The 27,377-nt window shown below is 39.5% G+C and overlaps 1 protein-coding gene across 27 annotated transcripts in view; it reads left to right on the forward strand.

The window, feature by feature from the left end:
• Positions 1 to 27,377, forward strand: part of LOC146483883 (CUB and sushi domain-containing protein 1-like) — a 167,603-nt gene that overhangs the window by 24,633 nt on the left and 115,593 nt on the right. For 16 of the 27 annotated variants that reach the window (XM_085105149.1, XM_085105162.1, XM_085105161.1 and 13 more), the window contains 4 exons: positions 57 to 227; positions 532 to 708; positions 7,640 to 7,813; positions 9,536 to 9,706. In XM_085105149.1, the coding sequence (XP_084961275.1) occupies positions 57 to 227; positions 532 to 708; positions 7,640 to 7,813; positions 9,536 to 9,706 (693 nt within the window). Of the gene's footprint in view, positions 1 to 56; positions 228 to 531; positions 709 to 2,295; positions 2,467 to 2,814; positions 2,992 to 7,639; positions 7,814 to 9,535; positions 9,707 to 10,047; positions 10,225 to 20,736; positions 21,089 to 25,337; positions 25,476 to 27,377 lie in introns of those variants that run through there. The other 11 variants (XM_085105150.1, XM_085105167.1, XM_085105159.1 and 8 more) reach the window with 7 other exon arrangements.

A 27,377-nucleotide genomic window follows, 5' to 3' on the forward strand; every position in this document is an offset into this window, starting at 1 on the left:
GATCAGACCAAATTCGTCATTCTTCCTATTCATCAATTGTGTTCTATCTTGAGCAGGTATGTCCTGTGGCGACCCTCCTGCAATATCCAATGGACAACTTAATTCCACTGGAACGAGTTATAACGATACGGCTTATTACAGTTGCGACGAAGGATACAGTTTGAACACAAATCCAGTTAAGCGATGCACTGCCAAGAAGCGATGGAGCGGCCTTACTCCAAGATGCTGTAAGTGGGGTCATTATTTGTAATTTTGTTCATTTGTTAGAGCTTCGTAAGATGGGAAGATGTGCTTTGCGTCATCTATAAGCAGAAATCACAAACCTTTATGGGGATTTCTTGGCGCTTCATTGATGCCTTTAGCGAGAACTTTTCGTAGGGCTAGGTTAGGGTTACTTCATAAAGTTAAATTGTCATAAAAAATAAGGAGTTAGTTAGATGAGTGCCCTGTCTCAATCGCCTTTGCGGTAATAATGCAAAATATCTACCAAGTGTGAGCAAATAAATTTCATAACTTGTCCCTTCTTTGCAGTAAAAGACTGTGGAGATCCAGCGACACCCAAAAATGCAATAATTTCAAATCCAAGTGATAATTATCCTTCTGGGTACAAAGTGATATTCAAATGCAATGATGGCTATAACCAGGAAGGAATGGCTACCCAAATGTGTTTCCAGGGCCAGTGGACTGTGTTGCCATTCGAATGCTCAAGTAAGTTACTTTAGTAATACATGCGATTGGATGAAACAGTTTGATTAAATTTTTGAATGGCACTGAAAGGATATGTTTCACCACACTTTTTCATGGACCGAGATGACTTTCTGTGGCTCAAAAGAACTCGATAAAAGATCTTTTTCGTCACCCAGTTTCAAGGTTCTGATAATGATGTGTACTGAGTCAGTGACAAAGGTAGACTTGGAAGAAGAGACCCAAGTTCTTCCAACGGAAGTGGAACTTATGACCGCAGCTTCAGATTACGGGAGAGGGCTAGGTCATTAAACTAGGTACATGGGTAAAACATCCTGTATACTGCTAGGACTTGAATGGCAATGGTATATTTCAAGGCTGATAAATACAAGAAAATGAAGTGTTATTCAGTCAATGACACAGGGATACTCGGATTAAAAAGAAAGACTTGAAATCCAAGTTTTCCCAACAGGAGTTGAAACTATCATCGGATTAATAGTCCACTTTACTTTTTTACAAGAGGTGTCTGGCCTAAAATTCGAAAAATAAAAAAGTGAAATTCGATTCTTGTCTGTACTGCGAATTTTATTGGACACTTTTACACTACTGAAATGCAGCTAATAAATTGGGCATTAGTTGTGCCTTCACGTTTGGTTTAAAAAATTCTGCGCATATGGTTTCAAATAAACCACATCTGTGTAAATGCAACAATAAAGCACGGAACAACTCCAAGTTCCACATTGTCTCTAAGGAAGGTTTTTATAATTATGACTTGGAAATCTGCCCAAGCACGTTCTATTTTACAAGAACATTAAAAAGAACTTTCGACTTTAAATTCTATTTAACAGAACCTTTATAATGAGTGACTCGGCAGGATCGTCATAGGGTCAGCACCAGATAGTCGTGGAGAAAGAAAGTTAAACGGACAGATAAAGAGTCCAAGAAAGAATTTTGTCCTAACTATTGACTGTTCCTTCTTGGTTTGACAACACTGAACGAGTCTTAACTAGAATCGATATTCTTATCCTAACAATTATTTCACGAGCGCATGTAAGATTTTGAAATGATAGATACATGTAGCTAACGAGGCACTCAGTGTCGAGCTCGTGATAACAAACTAGCACCAGACGGTAAATCGAACCAGCAGAATAATTGTTTTATTACAAACAACCAATAAATATTGCTTAATATCGCTGATTTTATTTTGCGAGAAACGTTACAAGACGATTTAATGGCCGGTAGTTGTCGGAATGTAATAATAGCCGCTAACTCTGGAATTGCATTTTTCAATGAGTTAGTTGATCTTAGTTTTGATAACGCTGCGCGTCTCGTGAACAGTGAATAATTCCAAACTATTGGGTTTTAACTGTTGTTTTCCGTCTACTCGTGGTTGGTTCAATCGGCTTTCGTTGAAATTCATTGTTCTTGTCCTGCAATCTGATTAGCCAGTTTTGTTTAAGTGACCCCAGAAACGGTAGTCGCACTGTAAGGTATAAACGGTCTCAACCACTGAGGTTCCCATACATTCTAAGCGTTAGTCCTCGGTTACGGGAGATCAGACCAAATTCCTCATTCTTCCTATTCATCACAATTGTGTTCTATCTTGAGCAGGTATGTCCTGTGGCGACCCTCCTGCAATATCCAATGGACAACTTAATTTCACTGGAACGAGTTATAACGATACGGCTTATTACAGTTGCGACGAAGGATACAGTTTGAACACAAATCCAGTGAAGCGATGCACTGCGAAGAGGAGATGGAGCGGCCTTACTCCAAGATGCCGTAAGGAGCCACATGTTTATGATTATTCTGATTATTTTCCAGTTGTAAGAGTTTTGTAGGATGGGTAGAAGTGGTTTGCGTCATCTATAAGGAGAAATCACAAACCTTTCATCGGGATTTTTTGCCGCTTCATTTGATGCTTTTGGCAACATCTTTTGTAGTTGGGGCCAGAAGCTTAAAGGAGGCTATACTGCTTCAAAAAAGCAAATTGTCATAGAAAATAAGGAATAAGTAAGATGACTATCCTGTCTCAATCGCCTTAGCTGCAATAATAATAATGGAACAAAAATTGAAAATAACTACCGAGCGAGAACAAATACATTTTCTTAACTTGTCCTTTTTTTGCAGTAAAAGACTGTGGAGATCCAGCGACACCCAAAAATGCAATTATTTCAAATCCCAATGATAATTACCCTTCTGGGTACAAAGTGATATTCAAATGCAAGGATGGCTACAACCAGGAAGGAATGGCTACGCAAATGTGTTTCCAGGGTTGGTGGACTCTGTTGCCATTCAAATGCTCAAGTAAGTACTTAATACATGTAATCGGATGAGTGGCGTATCATTTCGAAACAGTTTAATTATTATTTTTTGAATGGCACTGAAAGGATATGTATCACTATACGGACCGAGATGACTTCATTCCTTCTGAGGTTCAGCGGAACTCAATAAAATATCTTTTTTTGTCACCCAGTTTCCACCCAATGATTTGTCCAAGTACAAGGCTACATTTGAGTCGTGTAGAACAACTGTTATTTCACTTGAGAATGATGTGTTATTGATTCAGTGCAGGCATGTAACGATGTTAATTTATGCATGTTTAGTTAATTTATACAGTTTAGTTTACATCCGGGATCCTGTCTGTGTTCGCCCGCTTTGCTTGATGTATACTTGGCTTACAAGATTAAAACGCTGTGTTTAGATGTTCTGGTGCTTCGTTGTCTCTCCTAGCGAATACGTTACATGGTGTCAGAAGTGAAAACCGGTTTCTACATCCGTTGCCATCGAGAAATTACCGCTCAGCGTACCGGAAAGTGTTCTGGAGAGAGATTTGTTTGCAGCACGTGGTCGAGCAACTCTGATATGCGAACTGTTATTGTAGAGGATACTCTTCGATCTCTACTGTGTTCTGCAATCGCCACTCGACCACTTCTTCACAAAGAATAGCGGAAGACAACGGTGAGTGGAATTGTCTTGTGTTTTTGAAACGGAAGCTCTGCTGAAGAAATCTAGCTAACTTCGAAATACAAATTATGCCACCGAAACCCGAAGGTAGCGGCGCATCTGTGCAAGTACAAGAAGCCTTCACACAACCAAATCTGTTGCAAATCCCGATAAACCATCCCATTGCCCACAAAATTAGAGCACACAGGGGATTTGGCGACGAACTGGAAGAAATTCCACCGTGCTTGGAACAACTACGAAATAGCTGCACGTCTAAAAGATCCTGAAAACCCTGCTGCAAATAAATCACTGAGAACTGCCACACTGTTAACCTGTATTGGCTCAGATGCTCTAGATGTGTACAAAGACTTAGAATTCGAGAATGAAGACGATAAGAAGGACATTGATATTGTTCTCCAAAAGCTACAGCGTTATTGCATTGGAGAGACAAACGAAATGTACGAGAGATATCGGTTCAACAAGAGAGACCAAGAGCCAAACGAATCTCTGGATGTATACGTCAAGGCACTGCGCACGTTGGCCAAGACATGTAACTTCTGAGTGCTAGAGAACAGTCTAATTAGAGAAAGGATTATCATTGGAGTAAGAGACAATCAAGCACGCAAGAAGCTCCTTCAAGTCTCCAAACTCACAATGAAATAGCAAGCGTGATTGCCTGTCGTCTCCTGTCCTTAAGCCATTAATTCCTCGCGTGTCAATTGACAGGCCGTACTGCCTCCGATCATGCGAACGTTTTCCGGTGCGCTTTGTCCCCAAGACAAAGCGGTTCGCAGATTTCTGCCCCATTAAGTATCAAGACCAGTTGTAATCCTTTTCTCTGTTATGTTTTCTCTGTTATTTAGTGCTTTAATCATATTTATATAATTATTTATCTGACTGTCTTTATACGGTAGTGTCTTGTACTATTGTCACTGACCATCCTTGTAATTCAGCCTTTTAGGCTGCGAGAGGGATATCAATAAACTATTATTATTATTATTATTATTATTATTATTATTATTATTATTATTATTACTATTATTATTATTATTACATCTGTAGATCATATGAAACCTTAAGCCAACAATTGAAGGAAATTAAAAAATTTCAAAAGAAGTTCTCTGGTTAAAATTTAAAAACACTAAGCTTTCGATTGCCAGTCTGCAATCTTTAAAAAGTGAGATGTAAAAAGCGAAGGCAGAAATATATATAAAAAGAGGTGAGAAAAAATAACGAACAAATATGAATAAATACAATAATACAAGGAAAATACAAGTGTGAACAAAAAATATTGATGACATATATAAAGTTATAATAAAATTGAGTATTGTCTTGGCACATGTTTAGCATTATTGTCTGCCTGGCTAGTTATCGCAGTGTGCCAGGATTCCAGCGTTTTTCTTACGCGTGAATTGCTTCTGTCGATGACACGTGCATTCTCAAAATCAATAGTATGGCCTTCGAGCCACGCATGGCTGGCAACGTTGGAGCCACTTTTAAAAAACTTTGGTGTTTCGAATATGTTCCTTTTTTCTAGTGTGTAAACATCTTCTCGTTTCCCCAATGTAACTCCATGTACAGTCCGCACAGGGGATTTTATAGACAACGTTCGTTTGGCGATCTGATGGGGGTCTAGATTTAGGAGACACAAATTCCTGTTGCAGGGTCTTACCGGTCTGATGTTGGCTCGGATACCGAATGACCAGTTCAACTCCCAACAAGAAAGGTGCCAATCGCCATTAAAGAAAAGCTAAAAGAGGAACTGGATCGTTTGAAGAAAAAGGGCAATGTCCGACTGTGTGTGGACCCCAAACCACTTAACCAAGCCCTTAACGAAATCACGACCCGCTGCCGACATTCGAGGATGTCGTTCCTGAGCTCTCAAATGCAAGATGCTTGACTGTGGTAGATGCCAAAAATGGGTTTTGGCATGTGTCATTGGACAAGGAAAGTAGCTACGCAAGTACATTTTGCACAGATGGCTCCGAATGACATTCGGCATCTCACCGGTCGGCCCCTGAAGAATTCCAGCTAGCGAAGACTGGATCAGGCATTGACAGGGTTGAATGGGTGCAAGGCAATCGCTGATGACATCCTTATATTTGGATGTGGTGCTAACGATGAGAAAGTAGTAAGAGACCATGATGAAAAACTAGTTGCTCTTCATCAACGCTGCCGAGATAAAAGTGTTAAGTTTAACAGGGGAAAGCTGCAGCTAAGACTCAAGGAAGTCACGTATATGGGCCATGTGCTATCTGCTGATGAGTTACAACCGGACCCTGAAAAAGTCAAGGCAATCAGAGAGATGCCAACACCGACTGACAAACAGAGCATCCAACGCCTCTTAGGGATGACTAACTACCTACAGAAGTTTGCCCCGAAACTTTCAGAGGTCACGACTCCCCTACGCAAGCTCATCAAAAACGACAAAGAGTTCTTATGGGATGCGCAGGTTCGTGGTGCAGCCCTGGAAGATCCTTTCTACAACTCCAGTCTTAAAATACTTTTTGATCCAGGTGCCACGCCTACACAACAGTTTGATGCCTCCATGCATGGTCTGGGAGCGTGTCTAATGCAAGATGGACGCCCAGTCGCATATGCATCCAGGTCCCTGACCCCAACAGGGGTCCTGTACGCGCAAATGGAAAAAGAGTTATTGGCCATAGTATTCGGAATGGAGAAGTTTGAAACCTACCTGTATGGAAGGAAAGTGCTGGTTGAATCTGACCAGAAGCCTCTGGAAGAGATTTTCAAGAAAAGCCTCTTTAATGCACCCAAAAGGCTACAACGAATGCTCCTCAGACTCCAACGCTACGAGTTTGAAGTTTCTTACAAAAAGGGAACCTCCCTTGATTCTTATGGATGATCCCCTAAGTTGTGCGTATCTGTTGCTTAAGGAAGCCACTGAGGATCAGGAAGACGTCATGACAGTCTCAGAAACAAGGCCTCCAACAGAGATAGAAGCAGACCAAGTAAACATGCTAGAATATCTTCCAGTGAAAAATGAAACTCACTGCCAAATTCAAAACCTTACTCAAGAGACTCCTGCCTACCGCTGGCAGACTACTAACACAGCCCGAATTTGACACTACTTCCCAGCTACTTGATGCCCAGAAGAACAAGCAAGCCTTCTATTACAACAATGGCACTAAAGAACTCCAGCCACTTAAACCAGGTAGCACCGTTCGTATCCATCCACCCAAGTATAGTCAACACTGGACCCAAGCAACGATTAACAAACAAGTTGGTGTACGCTCATACCAAGTAATCACTGACGACGGAAGGGTGTATCGCAGGAACCGACGACACCTGTGTCTCACAGCTGAAGTCCCAAAACAATCACCTCCTGACGTTGAGATATCTAGCTCCGATCCTGGTCCCCTGCCCTTGCCTAAAGTTGAACAGGTACCACCAGTAGCTGAATCAATGCCCCAAGACGTGGTCAAACCGCAAGCAGCACCAGGCCCTCAAGCTGATGACGTAACAAGTCCAGAAAGATGTAACGCCCGGGGAATAGTCCTGCGAAGACCAGCATACCTTAGTGACTATGCATGCTGACACTTGTCCTATGTCGTTCACGTTCCCTGAAAAATGTCCCTAACAAACAATCTAAGTTTCTCTTTCTTTGTACTTTCTTCTTTGAACTACGAAGGGAGATGTAACGATGTTAATTTATGCATGTTTAGTTAATTTGTACAGTTTTGTTTACATCCGGGATCCTGAATGTGTTCGCCCGCTTCGCTTGATGTATACTCGGCTTACAAGATTAAAACGTTGTGTTTAGATGTTCTGGTGCTTCGTTGTCTGTCCTAGCGAATACGTTACAAGGCACACTCGGAAAATAAATCCGGCATAACTGTTGAGTGTATAACTGTTCATTTCTGTTATTCCCTTGTTTCTATAAAATTTCTATATTACAATAGTTTCAGGTTCTTGTCAATCAGCGATTTACTAGTGAACTTGGCCATTTGTTTCAATTGACATTCTAATGCAACACCTTTCCCAACAGAGGGTGGTTGTGGAGATCCCGGTACTCCTGAAAACGGCCGAAAAGTAGGGGTGATATTCTCCGTGAACAGCAGAGTTTATTTTGACTGCGACTTGGGTTATGAGCTGGCGGGTTCAGCAGAACGCGAATGCCAACAAAATGGAACTTGGACAGGACGGCAGCCAGTGTGCAGAGGTACGTAGGCCGTTTTTCTTGTTCCTAGAATCCATATCCGTTTTAAGACTTTTAGACCAAACTGCAATCTATACACTTTTTTAGACCAAAACACTCTAAAAAAGGGTACTCTTTGGGCTAGCAATGCCCGCATAGCTTATATTGGGGAGTACCAACCCACCCCCTCCCCAGTTTATGTGGAAGATGAAACAAAGGGCAGGGAATCGTTAATAGTATTTAGTGAATTGGCCACACTTTTACTTTCCTTCTTGAGAAGGTAATTAATTATTAAACCATCAAGAGCCCACAGTCGCTCACACAGAAACATTCATTGCCAATCTAGTATTTCGGAACAATACTTCAAGGTACCTTATGTAGGTTCATCCTCTGCTGAAGCTCATAGAAAACTTTGTAAAGTTGTTAAATATTTCTTTAAAGATTCGATAATTAAGCTTGTTTTTACCTCATTTAAGATCCGCAACATGTTTAGTGTGAAGAATCCTATTTCCTTTCTGAGCTCTCGTGTATAAAGTAACATGTGCAAGTTGTAATGCTTGTTCAGTATATTGGGGAAACATCCCGACACCTCTCGGTACGCGTGCACAAGCATTTGGAAAGGGATAGGACCTCTCATGTCGTCCACCATTTGACCTAATCTGAGGAATGTCGTAGATATTGTTCTGAGACTTGCTTTTCAGTGCTGGACACGAAACCCAATCGCTATCAGTTATTATTAACAGAAACTGGTCATATCCGCTGGGAAAATCCTAGTCTTAATAAGCAGCTGAAACACGCGAAACTGACGTTAATGTTTTATTTTTATCGTTATTTTTTATTTTCGTGTTTTCTTCCTTAGTTTTATTCTTAGTTTGACTTATTTGTGTTTGTTTATTTTGGGCAGGCGAGTGCTTACCTAGTGTTCGAACTGTAATGATCAAATTTACTCTAACGACATTGTAGCATGTGCGTTTTTTAATAATGCACATTTTACGTAGAGTCACATTTTTCTATCCATTCAGGCCCACACAGCGGTTGTCGAAGGCTTATAGATTTTTAAACTTTTAGCCAATGAGTTATTTATCATTGTTACCATGAATCCTGTTTAAGGATGCTTCGTTTCTCTTACGTTAAAATTATCAATGCTTTAGGCATAAACGATTTTAACCAGTACCTACCAAGTGTTAAGGCTGGTTTCCATATGATCGCGGATCGCAGATCGCAATAAGGTCTGCGATCGTCTGCGATCATATGGAAACTACTTCTGCGATCCTGTGATCGTGATCGCAGACAATCGCAGAAGATAGAACCATGTTTTATCTAAAGGCTGGTTTCCATATGATCGCAGACGATCGCAGACGATTGTAGATCGCAGATCGCAATTGATCGCAGACGATCGCAGGAGATAGAACATGGTTCTATCTTCTGCGATCGTCTGCGATCACGATCGCAGGATCGCAGACGATCGCAGAAGTAGTTTCCATATGATCGCAGACGATCGCAGACCTTATTGCGATCTGCGATCGGCGATCCGCGATCATATGGAAACCAGCCTTTAGATTGAACATGGTTCTATCTTCTGCGATCGTCTGCGATCACGATCGCAGGATCGCAGACGATCGCAGACCTTATTGCGATCTGCGATCCGCGATCATATGGAAACCAGCCTTTAGCTTTGTTTAATAGCAATCCAGATCAAATTCCTCATTATCCCTATTCACCATTATTGTGTTTTACCTTGACCAGTTATGTCCTGTGGTAACCCTCCTGCAATATGGAATGGACAAATTAATTTTACTGGAACAAGTTTTAACGATACAGCTTATTACAGTTGCAACGAAGGATACAGTTTAAACACAAATCCAGTTAAGCGATGCACTGCCGAGAAGCGATGGAGCGGTTTTACTCCAAGATGCTGTAAGTAGGGTCATTGTTTATCATTATTTTTTCAGTTGTAAGAGTTTTGTAGGATGGGTAGAAGTGCTTTACGTTATCTATAAGGAGAAGTCTCAAACCTTAAATCGCGATTTTTTAGCGCTTCAATTGATTCTTTTGGTTACATCTTTTGTAGTTGGAGCCAGGAGATTAAACCAAGCTATACTGCTTCACAAAACTGAATTGTCCTAGAAAATAAGGAATAAGTAAGATAAGTATCCTGTCTCAATCGCCTTCGCTGCAGTAATAATAATGAAACAAAAATTCAAAATATCTACCGCGCGAGAAGAAATAAATTTTCATAACTTGTCCCTTTTTTACAGTAAAAGACTGTGGAGATCCAGTGACACCCAAAAATGCAATTATTTCAAATCCAAGTGATAATTACCCTTCTGGGTACAAAGTGATTTTCAAATGCAACAAAGGCTACAACCAGGAAGGAATGGCTATACAAATGTGTTTCCAGGGCCAGTGGACGGTGTTGCCATTCAAATGCTCAAGTAAGTTACTTTAGTGATACATGCAATCGGATGTGTCGCGTACCATTTCAAAACAGTTTAATTATTATATTTTGAATGGCACTGAAAGAACATGTATCACTTACACGGACCGACTTCATTCTTTCTGAGTTTCTGCGGAACTCAATAAAATGTTTTTTTTGTGACGTATTTTCCACCCAATGATTTTTTCAAGTACAAGGCTGCCTTTTAGTCGTGTAGAACAACAGTTATTTCACTTGAGAATGATGTGTTATTCAGTGACAGGGATACCCGGAAAATAAATCCAGCATAATTGTTCAGTGTATAACTGTTCATTTGTGTTATTCCCTAGTTTATATAAAATTTCTATATTACAATATTTTCAGCTTCTTGTTAATCATCCCGGCCATTTACTAGTACACTTGGCCATTTGTCCCAATTGGCATTCTAATGCAACACCTTTCCCAACAGAGGCTGGTTGTGGAGATTCGGGTACTTCAGAAAACGGCCGAAAAGTAGGGGTAATATATCTTCGTGAACAGCAAAGTTTCTGATTTTGACTCTGACTTGGGTTATGAGCTTGTGAGTTCGGAAGAACGCAAATGCCAGCGAAATTGAACTTGGACAGGACGGCAGCCAGTTTGCAGAGATAAGCCGTTTTTGTTCGGTTTCCTTGGTCTTGCCTCTAGATTCTCAGACCAAACTGCAAGTTGCAATTTGTACCTTTTTTCAGACCAAAAGGACTAAAGAAGTATAACCTTTTTGGGTAGGCACATAAAAGCTTATATTGGGGAGTAACCCTCTCCTCCCCGGGTATTTGTGGAAGATGAAACAGACAGCAGAGAATACCGTATTTCTTCGATTTACCGCCTACATTCGTATAAGCGCCCACCTCGAATACGCGCCTACCCTGAAAGCCAAAAAGGAAATAAGCGCCCATCCACGAATAAACGCACACCACACCCTTTTCTAACAAAAAAAAAAAACATTTCTGTACTAGAAGAGAGTCAGTAGTGTTTCAAAATTTGTTCTACATGGGTTCAAATTCCATCTGGAACTCGGATTTTTCCGAGTTTCCCATCATGCAAAAACTTATCATGATGTTATCTGTAGTAAGTAAGTCGAAATATGTGGTAAAATAAACAAGTGCAGAACAAAAACAAAACAAAAAAAAAAAAAAAAAACCGAGGAAAAGAAAGACAAGATAATAAAGATAATTACTTATTTTTCCAACGGGCGTTTTATTAGGATAATTATAGAAAGGAGTAATGTTAATAAAATTTCGACTATGGCATGTATTTTTTTCTATTTCCTTTCCAATTTGTAAGGTCAGCCAAACTTAATTGACTTATTTTACCAAATACATTTTTGCAGAAGAATGTAACAACCCTCTTGGAATGCAAACCAAATCAATCCCGGATGAAAGTATTACGTCATCCTCCCAATTAGACTCCTATCACGAAGCCTACTATGGACGACTTGGGGGAGAGAATGCTTGGTGCTCAACGATAGAAGATGAGAATCCATATATTGAAATTACATTGGACGAGGAAAAGGCAATAACTGAAATAGTCACACAGGGAAGTTTATCTGATCTTATTTGGTCTAAAAAATACGAGATCGAATACTTAGAGGGAGGAAAATGGACATCATACAAACAGGTAAAACTAAGGTAGACGGGAAAAAAGGAGGAAAGAGGGACGACTTTGAGTATTTATAGCTTTTTAAATATTTGCGCAAACGAAACAAAAACGTCGTGACTTTTTAAGAAATTTATCTGGGAACAATTTAGTTTGGCGGGTAAGGGTACACTAAATTTGATGTTGTTATGGCAACCAGTTTTTGACAGGTACGTTTTTAGAAATCGGAAGAAGATTTTAACGAAAAAAAAAATGAAATCTGTTTTTAAAATTTAAAATTTTCAAGTTTTTATATCAATTTTGTGTTTTTCTTTTCACTTTGATTACATTTGGTTCATTGTTGGTGGTTTTTCTAAGATTTTGGGGGAAATAAAAGAAATTCAAGATTGCAGATCCAAGATGGCCGCCATTTTACCTAATCAGTGTACGTCATATGACGTCATTACAACCTTAATTCCCAAGAGCCGGGAGAGGGGGAAGAAAATAATTGGGTACTGTGTAGTTACAGGAGAAAGGGTGGGTGCTATCTTTCTCCACTCTATCTATTTTAGTCTCCCCTCTTAATTAATAAATTTCCAGAATCATGGTGTATCTACTTTAATCGACACTGGTTATTAAGCGGTCGTCACGCGCCGCTTATAGTAATACTTTTCTTTTCTGTATTTTTCGTCGGTCACGTCTTCAGAACTTTTAGATCTGGCTTCACTCGGTCAAAACATCTACCAAGACAACTTCCGGTGTATGACGTCAATTAACAACAACAACAACAACAACAACCTTCTTTTTCCCTCAAGATTAATTAAAGGTCAACAAAACAAAGTTACGTGTAGTTGTTAGCACTTATTGCACTAAGACAAGCCGATGCAAGTTTTGTGGTAGTCATTGGCGTCTTTGACATTCCCCGCATGGACGACTTACTTAATTAAGCAAATAATTCTACTGAATACCTGGAAAAAACTCGGGAGTTTCTATAGTTCAACGTATTGCTAAATTTCAGATATAAGCTACTCTGAAAATTTGTGCATTCAACGCATAGGTACAGCAAATGATTCTACTGAATGCCAGGTAAAATAGCTCATGCAATGTGACGTACTCAACATACTGCCAAATTCCGAATATAAGCCCCACCGTAAATTGGGCGGGAAGGGGGGGGGGGGGGGGGGGAGGCGCTTTAAAATCCGATTCGGATTTCTTGTTTAATTTTGTTTAGAACCAAAATAACTGTCCTAACTGTCCTACCTCCGCTGTAAATATTAAATTACATTATTTAAACCAACTCCCTGACATTTTTTCAGGGAGCTGGTAAGCGCTTAACATTTCAAAATCTTTTCAACTTAATGTATGAATAAATGTATGGTAATAAAGTCTTGTTGTTGTTGCTAGTAATGAATTGTGCGGTGAATATTCCGTTGGTATGTAAAGTGTGCGTATGTGATTCTCCAATCAAGTTTAGAGATATATTGTGCCATTTACAGGAACATACTGGTAACAGGAACTGCTGCCGACGAAGAAGAAACACCTTACATCCAGCAATCAGGACGCGATCAATACGCATTTATCCGAAACACCCTTTTGGACTGATGAGGCAAGGAAGACCTACTCCCGCTTGTCTAAGACTAGAGCTGTACGGATGTTCTGCTCCTGGTAGGTGATCAACAGTGAATTCTCCTTATTTGTGGTATGCGAGGTCATAAAATGATATGATATGGTATGATATATAGGGTATGATATGATACGATACGATACGATATGATATGATATGATATGATAAGATATGATATGAATCGTTTACGGGGGTTAGCTTGTGCACTTTGTTTTGTCTTGTTGAAGCGAAATCAACTTTTTATTCCATGTTTTGTTATTCCCTAAAAATGTCCTCGTTTGCAGAAAATGTTGGGAAAATAATAAACGTCCACCCTCAAATAAGCGCCCACCCTTAGGCCCAAAATTAAATAAGCGCCCTGGGCGGTTAATCGAATCAGCCATATTTTCATGTATGATCACTGTAACGACCTGTTATACTGATCAAAGGAACAAATTAAGTTAACGTGTAAAAGCAAGATATAACGTACTATGTGAAAATATGGTTCACTGCCGAGGACTCCAAGCCCGGTCTCCTGCATTCAAGGCAGACGTGATAACCACTACACTACAGGCGAACCCACAGTGACAGCGGACGAAGTAGCAAAGCTTGTTCTTATTACATCACTAAGATTACGGGGTCGCTCACTCAACACAGAGATTCTGATTCACTAAGGCTCGACTTCACTGTGAGTAAGTGACAGAGACATACTCGACAAAAGAAAAACGATCTCTGCATTATTTACGTTATTTTTTCTTTCATCAGGCTCAGTCAACGGCGGGCAAACAGTCTCTGGCGATGGAATTTAAACTGATGTGTCTGGAACTTAGCAGGTTGGATGGGAGGAGTACAGTGGAATTTTGGGGGACAGTAACGACGAGGACTACTAAGTAAGGAACTGTGGGAAAATTATTTACCGCGTTTTCCACTGTTACCGACTCCGGTTCTATAAAGAACTATATTACTCCAATATAATAGATTTTATGTAAAATGTATTCTCTGTTTACTTAAGGTGGGGCTCTACCTGAATTTGAGTGAAATTTGAAGAGGTTTTAAGAATGGATAGAAGAAAGAAAATGATTTTTGGAACACTAACAGACAGTCGATAACCACGCAAGAGGACCCCAGGTTGCTAGTGGACTAACTTGGTATCCGTCTATTAATTATCAACTACAAATTCTCATTTTAAAACTTCACTAAATCTTCAACATTCTTATTTCTTTCAATTTTACCAATCCTTCAAGAAAAATTATTTCCTTCCAAACATACCTAAAAATCACCCAAAATTTCATAAAACACCCCAAATCATTGATTTGTGTTATGAATGGAGGGTTTTTGTATTGCTTGAAATGCAAACAAGATATTTCCATTTGACCAATTTTAAGCGGCGTGAAAACGGCTTTTAGGTGAACCCCCACCTTAAGCCAAAGCTAAAGACAAATTAGGTATTTCGCCTCGGCTAGCTACTTTTGGCACGGTAATATTGTCTTTGATTGTTTGTTTGATTGATTGATTTCAAATCTTTTTTTTTGCATAAGTAAGTAATTCGGCTTCTTTTTTTAGTACTTTTATTTCCTTTTGGTCAACACGCTACACAAACACGAATGCATGTCATGATAAAATGGTCACGGTTATGTCCGCGCATTCCTTACTTGCAAAAAGAGTTCAAAGTTGTTAAAGTTATTAACATAGAGGCTACCTAATAAAATTCAGTGGGCAGGATCGTGACTGGAGTGGATGTTCCAACAGAAAGTATAATACAATGCAAAACTTTATTTTACACTCCTTAAAGAGGAGATAGATACTTTATAGATACTTTATTATAAAACACCATTGCAGCCATAAGCTGAATTACGGGAGGGCTTTTCAGTGTCTGACAGCGTCTAAACCTGAATAAATAATTATCGTTGTCAATTTCTTTCGCTTTTATTCACTTTAAAATTTGAATACTACCAAGATCTTTCAAGGTAGAACGCTGGTTAGCAGCAAAAGATTTTAAGTTTTCCCATAACATATGGGACAGTTTATAGCTATTTTTAGGGCCAAATTAAACCGTCGCCTTTTGCATATCAAATAAAGTATTATTAAACAAGTTTGGCGGTGCAAGAGAGTTTACTTTGTAAAAGCAAACTTTCATAACTTTAATGTCTCTATTGCCATCTAATGTTATTGCTGTTAGTTTTCTTATAAGTGTATATTACACTCAAAAATAAAGTAAAAGATAATATATAATTATGGTGTACCATCGTACTGATGAGTTTGTTTTTGTATTCGTAAGAGAATTTCAATGTTCATTTTGTTTTGAATTTTTTCACATAACATTTTATTAAACTTGAGCAAGTAGCCTCCATTCGTTAAAATTTTGTATCTTCATAGCTGATTTGCTGATTTTAATTAAAATGTATAAAATAAAATGTGCCTGTATATTTGTCTATATTTAATATGTTTCAGTTACTACGCACGGTGTGATTGGTCAATTTTGCGGGCCGTATTTACTGTACGGCCCGCTAGATTTAAAAGTTTAACCTTTGAGATATAATAAATATCTTACTAGCCTCGTTTTCTCAGTCCTCGTTTCCTCCCTTTGATTTATGGCCCGCGCTCTTCGCGTTTGGATCATAAATCAACGGGAAAAACTCGCTGGTCCGTAACCTACAGTACGGACCCCGAACTCGGTTAGTAAGGAGTACATATTTTCCTTCAGAAAGCAAATATCAGTGCTGTTAAGAATCCACTGAACATCTGGTCATGTGGGGGCTTGGATTGGAAAGGGAGGGGAGGAGTGGATGGGTAAGCTTTCTAGTCTGAATTTTCTAGCTACTCGCACACAAAATTCTTACTTGAACTCTTCGAGACGAAACGGCTTGCCGAGTAAGTTTTTTTCCCAGGATCGGTCAATGAAGAGAAACTAGACTTGAGCGACACAAATAATAATTTGATAAGGGTTACGAATGGACATGATGCTGCTGACTCCCCTGACTCAGCAGTTGTTTGTTGACAAGACATAAAACTTGCAGCGCCCCGGGTTGAAGATTAAAACGATGCCGGACCGGTGCCCAGGGGAGGGGGGGGGGGGGGGTACTTCCTTATAAGAGGCTAATGGGGATGTGCCGCTGGATGGGGTCGCATTTTCACGACTTGATTTACTAGAATGGGGTTGAATTTTCATAGAGTTACTAGAATGGGGTCGCACATTTTCGGATTTTTGGGGTAAGAAAATTCTATTAAGTAGGGATTCAAAATGGTCTCGGTTAAAAAGTTCAGAAAGTTGTCGTTTATTAAATGTAACAATCACCTCGCATTACATTTCGTTCTTGAAACTAGATGCCTAAATAGAAAGTGACTTAGTTGGGATCGCAAAAATTACATTTTCCCAAAAAGTGACTAAGATGGGGTCTATAACTGGCCACAAAATAGACTATAATGGGGCAGGGGCTCTGAGAGGCCAGCGGCACATACCCAGCAAAACTGAACCCAAGTATCCCCCCAGGGGACCGGTGCTTTCTATCGCAGGTTGTTTTCAGTGTATTTTGTTGAATGAATCCCTACCGGGCGGAGAAAAGTATATGCAGTACCAGATGAATCTTTGTTTAGCCATTGGTAAAGTTTTCAGAAAACTCGTTCCGTATTGACATTAACGCATACTTATCTGGTTCACGCTATGATTTCATTTTGTGCATATATGATTCAACGCCAATTCCTTCTCCCTTCATCATATCCGGCAAACACCCTTTCTTCCACTTCAAAAATACAGAACTGGGCCCTGAGGTACCTTCGTCTATTTTATTCCTCCATGGTGTGGTTTGCCGCTCAAGGAAAAATTCTCCAACGCGCAAAATCCCACAGTAGAAGCTTTTTTCGTATCCTATCGTCCTTATCTACCTTTCAGATCTACCTGTTTCCAGTGCAAATTGAACGCCAGCGGCGTACCTTAATTTATTCGCGATGTGCGCACGCCATTTATGAGCACAGAAATTTATATCTTCTTGGGGGTTTGAAGGCATGCTTCCCCAGCGGCAGGAAATCCCAATTCTTTTCCGGTCTTTTCTAGGACGGAATTTTTCAAAAATGTTGGGGACAAGACGATCAACGTATATATTTGCAAAGCGCAAAGGCTTGTCCCACTGTCCTCGTCTTTGCACGAAATATCGATTTCAGGTGACAAAGATACACTGACAATCACAAGTTTCTAGTCATATACACACAGTTCATTTAGTAAATGAACCCCTTGAGTCCTCACCCCCTTCTCCAAGGGAGCGCTTTTGTGCCTTGTGAGTGTGGTCTCAACAAGTTTTTTTTTACCTCTAAGAGGTTCCACCATACCTCTGACGGAAGTCATTTTCATTTAATAATAATAATAATAATAATAATAATAATAATAATAATAATAATAATAATAATAATAATAATAATAATTATAATTATAATTAATATAAATATTTAATATTTATATTGCGCATTTTCTATAAAAATAATCAAATGCGCATGAAAGGAAGGAGTACGAAACCACGAATTTTAACCTCTAAATCTGGGAGTCACCCTCCACATGGGCCCTTAAGACGGCTGGTATATCGGGAGATAATACCTACGGCTGAAAGATTGGTGGGCAACTGTAAAATTTTGAGGACATTTTTTTCAAGTCGATATATTATCCCCCGACATACAAGCATGCTGCAGAGGGGATTATTTATTATTATAAAGTAGCCAGGGTCAAGCAAGCAATGTGATTGGTCAAACTGAGTTCTTTATAACTCCACGATGCACGAAGCATACGTATGGTGCGTGCATTATAATTGTACATATGCACGGAGCACACGTCAGAATTTTTTGCCTGTGAAGATCTGAGAAATTCAGCGACAGACCGCCATTATGGTAACCTCCCACGCAGTCGTTTTTAGGGGAGGAGGAGGAGGAGGAGGTAATTCGAGTCCCCTAAAAACGACTGCGTGGGAGGCTACCATTATGGCCGAGCAATTTCCCTCGTTTGACTGCGGTTTCGAGTTTCTCAATGATATTGTAAACACTAACTTATAATAATAATAATAATAATAATAATAATAATAATAATAATAATAATAATAATAATAATAATAATAATAATGATCGTTTATTCAACCTTTTTGCAGTATAAACTGAATTACAAGGTAGGTCATTAATTACGTACATATCGGACACATAAATAAAACTGTTAATGTTAATACATATCACATTTCGCTATTTTAAACAAGATTCTGGTATTTTATGGTGCAAAAATTTCCAAATCTGTTAGTTCTTGCGGAGGCAGCCACAAAAACAGATTCTCCTGTTCTAAGGGCATACGGTCTTGTGTTCGCAACTCTCGGCACTAAGCTTCGTAGCAGGTCGGAAGAGGAGTAACTTCGCTTGAGAAATGTTATACACGCATCCTCCCTCCTCTGGCACAGCAAGATTAAGCCTGACTTCTTAAGCGCGTCCTCATTGCACAGAGAAGGGAAGATAATTTTTAGCGCCCCCTTTTGTATTGACTCAATTTGATCACTTAAGTATTGCGTGAGGCCAGCCCAAGCGGGACTCGCATACTCTAAAACAGACCTGATGATACTACAATAGACAAGAAAAAGTTGCCTATCAGTTAGTCCGCATTTCTTAAGGGCGCGTATTGCATATATCGAGCTCTGAGGTTGTATCTGTCCAAGTTGAATCCAAAGTGCGAGGCTCTCTTTCAGCCCCCTCGGATCGAAGCAAACGGCGCCGTGCAAACCGTCTGGTAAGAAAATCGCCCACTCGGTGTTAACACTCTGGGCACTATGATGAAAGAGATCAGCAAAAAGGCAGTGCTATCCACCGTCTACACAAATCATTGTGTTCGAGCAACAGCGATAACCTTGTGGTCAGAAGCGGGCTTGGCAGATCGGCACACTTGCCACATTTCGGGCCACAGAAACCCGAACAGTCTCCAACATTACAATTCCCGGCCATCGTCAACTCAGCTCAGAAAGTGCAGTGATGTTCTGTCATCTGCTCTACAGGATCCATTCAGACAACACAGATGAAGCAAATGTCTTCCCAACAATTCCAGTCCGTTTCTTCTCGACAACCAAGAGAAATGTCATCCACAGTTGTAGAATCACACCGATCAACATCTTCCAACACCGCGGTGATTCTCATGGCATGTTCAATAGGCCTTATCACGGTTTTCGACGCCATTTTGACGAGTAGGCAAACACGCCTGAAATAACAGTGTTTGTATGGAAATCCGATGTCAAATAATTTTCAAAAAACATCGCATCTGAAAAATTCATGAATTGGAAACGTTTGGCACTTGGAAAACGATTTTAAGTAAAAAAAAAATTAAGGGATGTAGCTGTGCCAGAAAGCGTCCAGTCGTGTTTTGAACTTTCCATACATTTGTCTGTATAGCGAACCAGCCGTGAACTGCTACTAAAAATAGTTCGCGGGAAAAAAACACAGGGAAATGTATGGAAAGTTCAAAACACAACTGGACGCTTTCTGGCACAGCTAGATCCCTCCAATTTTTTTCTTAAATCCTTTCCCTAGTTCCAAAAGTTTCCAATTCATGAATTTTTCAGAAGCGATGTTTTATGAAAATTATTTGATATCGGATTCCCATACAAACACTGTCATTTCAGACGCGTGATAAGGCCTATTCGTGCACTATAAATTTGGTTCAAATAAACTTGAATCTCCCTTAATCCACAAATAAGTGAAGTATTTGAACTTTTGAAGAGAATCCTTAGCTTGTTGTTCAGCTTTTTCGAGAACTTTTCGCTTCAAATGATTCTCGTCGTGAACGATACAAAACGTTTTTCATTGGTTTTCTGCCAAATTTTGAACCAATGACATTGCGCCTGACGTGTAAGGAGAAAGTTGATGTTGATTCATTAAAATTCGCACTAGTCTGACGAGTTGCAATTGTTTATATTTTATAAAAGAAATAAAATAACTTGTTCCTCGTGCATTGTTGAGTTATATAAGCACTTGGGAATTGTTAAGAACACTCGAGAAGTCTCTCGTGTTCTTAAAAATTCCCGCGTGCTTATATAACTCAACAATGCACTCGGCGCGTTTTTTATTTCTTAACTAAATTTTATTAAATTCAGCAACAAGAACTAAAACTGTGACGCTCTTTCTTCGTTTTTCTCACCGCAACGGGCGGAAATTTAATGGCGGGCTACGAATGGTATCCCGATGGTATCCACATTTCCTCTTACAACTTTACTTTGTAAATCACCCACCCTTGAGGAAACTTGAAACGCCCTTGTGGATTTTGGTAGAGTTTTTAGACGCATGCAAATATGATGCTGTAAAGGACGTTTTGACTCTCAATTAATGAAAATTTCAACGGACGTTTCTCAAATAATAAACAACTAATAAAAACAGCACTGTCAGATCGTATGCAGTGATATCACAAGAGATTGCGTGATATTTCGTCACCTTTAATTGATGGCCTGGTGATAAATGAAATACGATAGCAAGCGATTTTCGTCGATTAGAGTTTTCAATCCACCGCATCCGCTTGAATGCACGTATTAATTCGTGGTAAACAAGCTAAGATTGTTATGTTTTTCATTTGTAAAACCTTGTAATCAGCAGCATAACAAGATGAGGATTCTCTTTTCTTCATATTGTTTATGGATTATCTTCATTTCCCGTGCCGTGGAAGGTAAGCTTCATTAGTTTGAGATGCGCTCGTCCGATGTATCATGCAAATATTTGTTTATCGCACTGTCACAACTGCAATGTTCCCGGTTTATACAGCTTGTGTTGACTCATCTTTGGGCATGTAAAGTTCTGAAATGTCCTATCTCAATGGTCCAAGCGTGTGTATAGATTTTCATAAGATAGTTCCAATTAGCTTTCTTATCAGGAGCTCGGTAATCTGAAGATTTGTGTAATCTCTCCTGGGATGATAACGCCGTTTCAGACGCGGTGGAAGGAGGGACTCACGTATAAGCTTTATTAAATGTTGTTCCAGTGTTGAAGAATTGATGAATTCCTTCAGTGACTTTAGTGATAGCGTTCAAATGAAAGCTCTTTTAGAACACTTTCTTGATATCCTTGCATACTGATTCTTTTTCAGCATATTAGAGTTTTTACTAGACTTTGGGCAGTCTCTTTCTTCTCCTAAGTTCCGCGGTAGTACGCAATAATTTTACCGTCACTTTGCGCATGTAATCTGAGGAAAAACAGTCTAGATTTTTACGTAAGCCGACGTTCGTGGTGATTTGTACAGGGCTAAGATCATGAAGATCAGAAGAACAACCTCAGCCAAAACTTCTGCATGTCTGAGGTCTTGGACCGGAAGTATCAACAGGGAGCCTCATACCACGCACTTTGCTTCACTTGCGTAAAAAAATATATATATATAAGTAGTGTAATTACAGACAAAAATCCACGATAAGCCGGATTAACCAGCGTGTAATTGTATCGGTATCGATTTTCGCAAACTTGATTCTCATATATTTCCATCAAGTCCCTACTGGCCTAGGCACGCATCAAGTATAATTTATTTGTTCTTTTTTAAGGCCCGTTATTTGGACTAGAAACGACAGGGTGTTTTTTTAAGCATAGTGTTTTTAGACCTTCTATTGCCAAGTGTTTGCCTGTAATTAGCATAAATTGGAAAACTCCACTATTCCGGCGCTATGGAAGCGAGTGCAAGGAAAATTGTCAAACTCACAAAGACACCATTTTTTTTTTTTACCGATTTTCGCTATTGAATCCGGGGTTGAATAGATCGCTCACTGGGTTGTGCTAAACAATCTCGGCTTGTATCGGATTCATAGTTTAAACATATCATACTATAGTAGCCGGTAGAAACCTCTGACATACTATGAATTAATCCTTAGAATCCTAAATAGAGAGAAGGCGAGAACTCAGATGGAAGTTTAACGTATTCTGCTTTCGGTGTTCGGCTTGCCCTGACTACATAATAATAAGATATATTAGCGTTAATAATATCAGACTTTCAAAAACGCTTTACGTATAAATTATTGTGACATTACATCAAATGTTTTGATCACACAAAATTGCTGAAAGACGTTACTTAAAATCAATTTAAGATGAAAAAAAAAAATGGTTAAAAACGAAGATGTTTCGACGCAAGCTTAATCTCATTATCAAGTCAAAAAATCAGTGTGTATATGTTGAAATATATGAATACTAAAAGAACATGTACAATAGGTCATCATGTAGCTGTAACATAAGAAAAAGTCACAAGTTAAACAAAAAGTTAAGCACGTATGGATTCCATCTGCATATTTAAATTAGTCCTTCAAAATGAGATTCTTTATGAAAAGCATTCCAAAGACAAAAAAATCAAATTTATTCTTGCACTTTCTCAGAATTCTAAATTGGCTTTCTTTAAAAAGATTGTATGTTGCTATCGTGAGCTTCTATGAAATATCTGCCGATTGCCGAATTTTTGTGCTCAGCAAGCGTTGAAGAAGGTGTCGGGCTGCGTACCCGATATAATCTGCATCGCACAGATCACATGAAAAAAGGTAAACAACGCACTGCTGATTCACAATTGACGGCTTGATTTCTTAGGTTTAAGATCTTGTTCTAATTTCTTGTTCACGAAACTGGCTGCAATGTAGTGTAATTGCCTCCGAACCGCCACTTGATCTTGGCCACGTGGCCAAGTTGTTTCGCCTTTATATTTAGCAATAATTTTTCTCAGTTCTTGCTCAATTTTTGTGGTCGCTTTAAAGTTTAATTTCTCTCAAATAAAGTACAATTCTGAAGGAAAATGAGGGCAAACCAACCCTGCTCGGGCGGAACTGGTTGGACAAACTCAAGCTGGATTGCAATGAAGTTTTCAGTTTCTTGGCCGGCGCGATTTCGGCGAACGAAGAATTAGACTGCATCCTTGAGAAGCATGCTGATCTGTTCAGAGAAGGGTATGATGGAATGAAAGGGCTGGAGGCGCATATTCGTGTACGCGAAAATGCAAGTCCAATATTTCAAGTCACGCCCGGTACCATATGCTCTTAGAGAAGCTAAGGAAGCAGAGCTTAACAAGCTGGAGGAAAACGGTGTTATCGTCAAAGTCGAACAGAGTGATTTGGCTAGCCCAATAGTTGTCGTGCCGAGGTCTGACGGGTCGGTCAGAATTTGTGGTGATTACAAAGTGACGATCAACCAGGTGGTCGATGATGAACAATATCCTCTCCCAACAGCACAAGATCTGTACTCCACACTGGCTGGATCCAAGGTGTTTACTAAACTCGACCTGACGCATGCGTATGCGCAAATGAGTGTTGATGAAGCCAGCCGGAAGTACCTGAGCATTAACACCCATAAGGGATTGTACGCGTATACAAAGCTGCCATATGGTGTCAAATCTGCACCGAAGATTTTCCAAGCAACGATGGACAAAATCTTGGCAGGAGTTGAGAAGTGCGTATGTAATCAGATGATATTCTTATCGAAGGTGTCGATACGAAAGAAAACCTGGAGATCTCGGCGGAAGTGTTGGACAGACTACACAAGTACAATGTGCGACTAAACCTGAAGAAGTGCATTTTCCAGGAGAAGCAAGTTGTGTACCTTGGTCTGCAAGGGGATGGTGACGGGTTGCATCCAGTACAGGAGAAGATTTCAGCCATAAGGATGCTCCAGTGCCGAAGGATGTGAGTGAATTGCGGTCGTTTCTGAGCATGATGCAGTACTACTCGCGTTTCCTGTCACGGTTGGCCACAACTCTTGCGCCATTGCATCAGTTGTTGAAGAAAGATGTCCCGTGGGATTGGACCAATGTAGAACAGAGAGCGTATGAAACGTGCAAGACAGATTGGTATCAAGCACACGTTAGTTCCTCCTTACCACCCTGCTTCAAATCGTGCTGCTGAGAGGTCAGTTCGAGTGGTGAAGGAAGCGTTAGTGGAACAGGTGCTACAAGGAACCGGACACATGTCGTTACTGGGCGGACCCCAGCTAAGCTCATGGTTAAGAGGCAACTGCGAACCAGGCTGACCTTGTTAAAACCAAATCTGGCACAAATTTTTGAAAGTGAGCAGATGAAGCAGAAGTTGCACCATGACAGATCACAAGTTGAGAGGACATTTAAGGTGAATGAGCCCGTCCGAGTCCGTAATCCTGTCTGTGGATTTAAGTTAGGGTCTGTGGAGTCCAGGCATCGTCTTAGAGGTGTGTGGAGGTCGTTGGTATCTCGTTCAAGTGGGCAATTTGACAAGATATGTTCACGCAGATCACCTCATTACGGCATCTGATGATGAGACGCCAACTGATCCAGGCGATTCCTTGGAACTAGAAAATCATTTGCGAGGTTCACAAAACGTGTTTGAACCTGAACTTTGCACACACGATGTACAAGACGACAGACCAGAGCCAGAAACGGAGAACACGGAAGTAACAGGCGGTTTACCCACACAGGAAGAGGAAAACACGGAACTAACAGGAGATTCACCCATTCCTACAGAAGGACTCACTCTAAGGCGCTCGACTAGAATAAGGAAACCAGTTGAAAAGTTGAACTTGTGAGGAAAACTGAGTTTCAAGAAGAAAACTTTAGTGAGGACTTGGAACAAACTTTTCTTTCGGTTTATTTTCTTTTTTTTGGCGGGAAAGTAGTGTTATGTACTACCTTTGTTGTCATCTTTTTTTTGGCGGGAAAGCAGTGTTATGTATTAGCATATTCAGTATTCAGTAGCATATACACGTGTACGTGGATATTGTTATGTATTAGGATATTCAGTATTGTGTTAATAAAATATTCAGATTTGGACTGGCTGCGGGCAGCCACAAATGGCGTAGTGTTGTTCCTTAAGATATTACAGATGCTATTGCCTTTTCTCGCCGTTTCTGTACATACATAATTTTTTTGCTGGACGAAGCTTGAAAATAGCCCTGAGCTCGGTAACCAAGTGTTTTGAATTTGTTTTTCGTAGGACAAGTGGACTGCCCCCGAACCAATCGACAGGCGAGTCGGAAGTGTGCAACAGGCTGCAATCCTTCAACTGGCTGCGATAGTCGTTTGGAAGAGTGTCTTTGTGATGGTGACTGCGGTTACAGTTGTGTACAGAAAGGTAAGTATAAAAGGACGGGAGATTATTAAGTAAACTTGCATGTATAGTAGTTGTTAGGTCAATAAGAAAGTTGTGTTAAGAGGTAAGGTGAAGTCCCACTAAGACCCTAAGTAACCCACACGACCGGGGCTGAGCCCGGTTTCTGTAGCATGAAGAAATTACGAGTATTGTTGCTCCTCCTAGACAGGATAGGATGCTATGGTTGGGTCATTTGTGGTACCTGGGTGAAGTGAGACAACGTGGAATAAAGTTTCTTGTCCAAGGAACCGACACGCCGATAACCTCACTTTCACGTTTTTTTTATTAAGGATATTGAAACAGTTGACTTAGGTGGAGTGGTTGTTCTAGTAGGTAGCTTAAAGAATACGAGGTTTATCATTTGCACGAGGGAAGAGGATATAAGTATAATAACACAGAGCTCTCGAGACATTATTTTCATTTTGAGGCCGTTGAGGATGCGGCGACGTTTTATTCCATTTACCAGAACTTTGGCATTGTGTTGTTTCTCCATTGACTAAAAAGGCATATTTTACTCGAACAAAAACACAGAAAACACCAGAGGAAAACCAGTGACAATCATCAATGATAATGTCAAGCTATACATGGTATCATCTCAGCGATTTGAGTTTGGGTAGTTCGGACTACATTGGTGGGAAGGCCAGCTCTGCTTCCCATAATTCACGTTAAAATTGAGGTTGAGATTCCCATGATTCATAGTATGACTTAGGTTAAGATTCTGTGACTGAAAACCGTGACCGATTTGACCTGACAGCTGCTTGCACTGTACATATGACTTGCTAAGGGTTCGAGTCAGCAAAGCAGTTGAACGTCTGGTCTTTATATGAAAAGGCGGTGTAGTATTTATGTTGCGGACAATTATTAACTGCTTGACATTCTCTTACAACTTTGTTTGTTTTGCATCCGTGTTGTCACTTGTACTTAGAGTTTTTCGTTATTTCTCATCCCTAAGGGACTAATTAGTACAGATATATATATATGCAAGGGCAAGAAATTTAGTTGTTAGTTTTCTCAGTTCCTTCAGTTGATGCTGTAAATTTCAGTTCAAGCTGTCAACGTGTTTTCCGCTTACCAATACCAAACATTCGGTAAAATTTATAATAATAATGAAAAAAAAAAAAAAAAAAAATAATAATAATAAATTCTTTGTCTTTACAAAAACATTATGCTTTAAAGTAGTCTCAGTTTCTTTTTCGCAATCGAATATTTATTTTAAAATAATAATAATAATAATAATAATAATAATATTAATAATAACAATAACAATAACAATAACAATAACAATAACAATAACAATAACAATAACAATAACAATAACAATAACAATAACAATAATAATAATAATAATAATAATCAGTTTTCTTTTTATAGTTCCTTAACATCGCATAGGTTACGCTGCGCGCCCTATGTGGTTCTATTTTAGCATACATACGTTTTTTAATTGCACATAATAATAATAATAATAATAATAATAATAATAATAATAATAATAATAACAATAATAATAACTTTATTATTGTGTCACAAAAGGAATGTAGCTGATTGGAGAAGTCCCCTCTACTAATAGTGGACACCTAACTAAATAGCCTATTTTAACTCTAGCTAAGAAAGAAAGAACTACAATATATTGAAATTTACTTCATAAACCATATTAAAATATTAAAAATTTCATACATCAATTGTAAAACTCATGTAAACGACAGTCATTCTCGGCATAGGAGACATTATTCTGCTTGGACTTTTCTATTCGTTCTCGGTTTACGTTATTTCTTTGTTATATGTTTATAAGTTTTTCTGTTTTCTTTTTCCTGAGCGAACCTCTCTCTTTCTGTTGAAAAAGTGTTAAAGGAGTGTTCGGAATAAGCAACTGGTAATCACGAGGTT

Source organism: Pavona decussata, unplaced genomic scaffold (assembly GCF_977016875.1).
Source record: "Pavona decussata unplaced genomic scaffold, jaPavDecu1.1 SCAFFOLD_37, whole genome shotgun sequence".
NCBI lineage: Eukaryota > Metazoa > Cnidaria > Anthozoa > Scleractinia > Agariciidae > Pavona > Pavona decussata.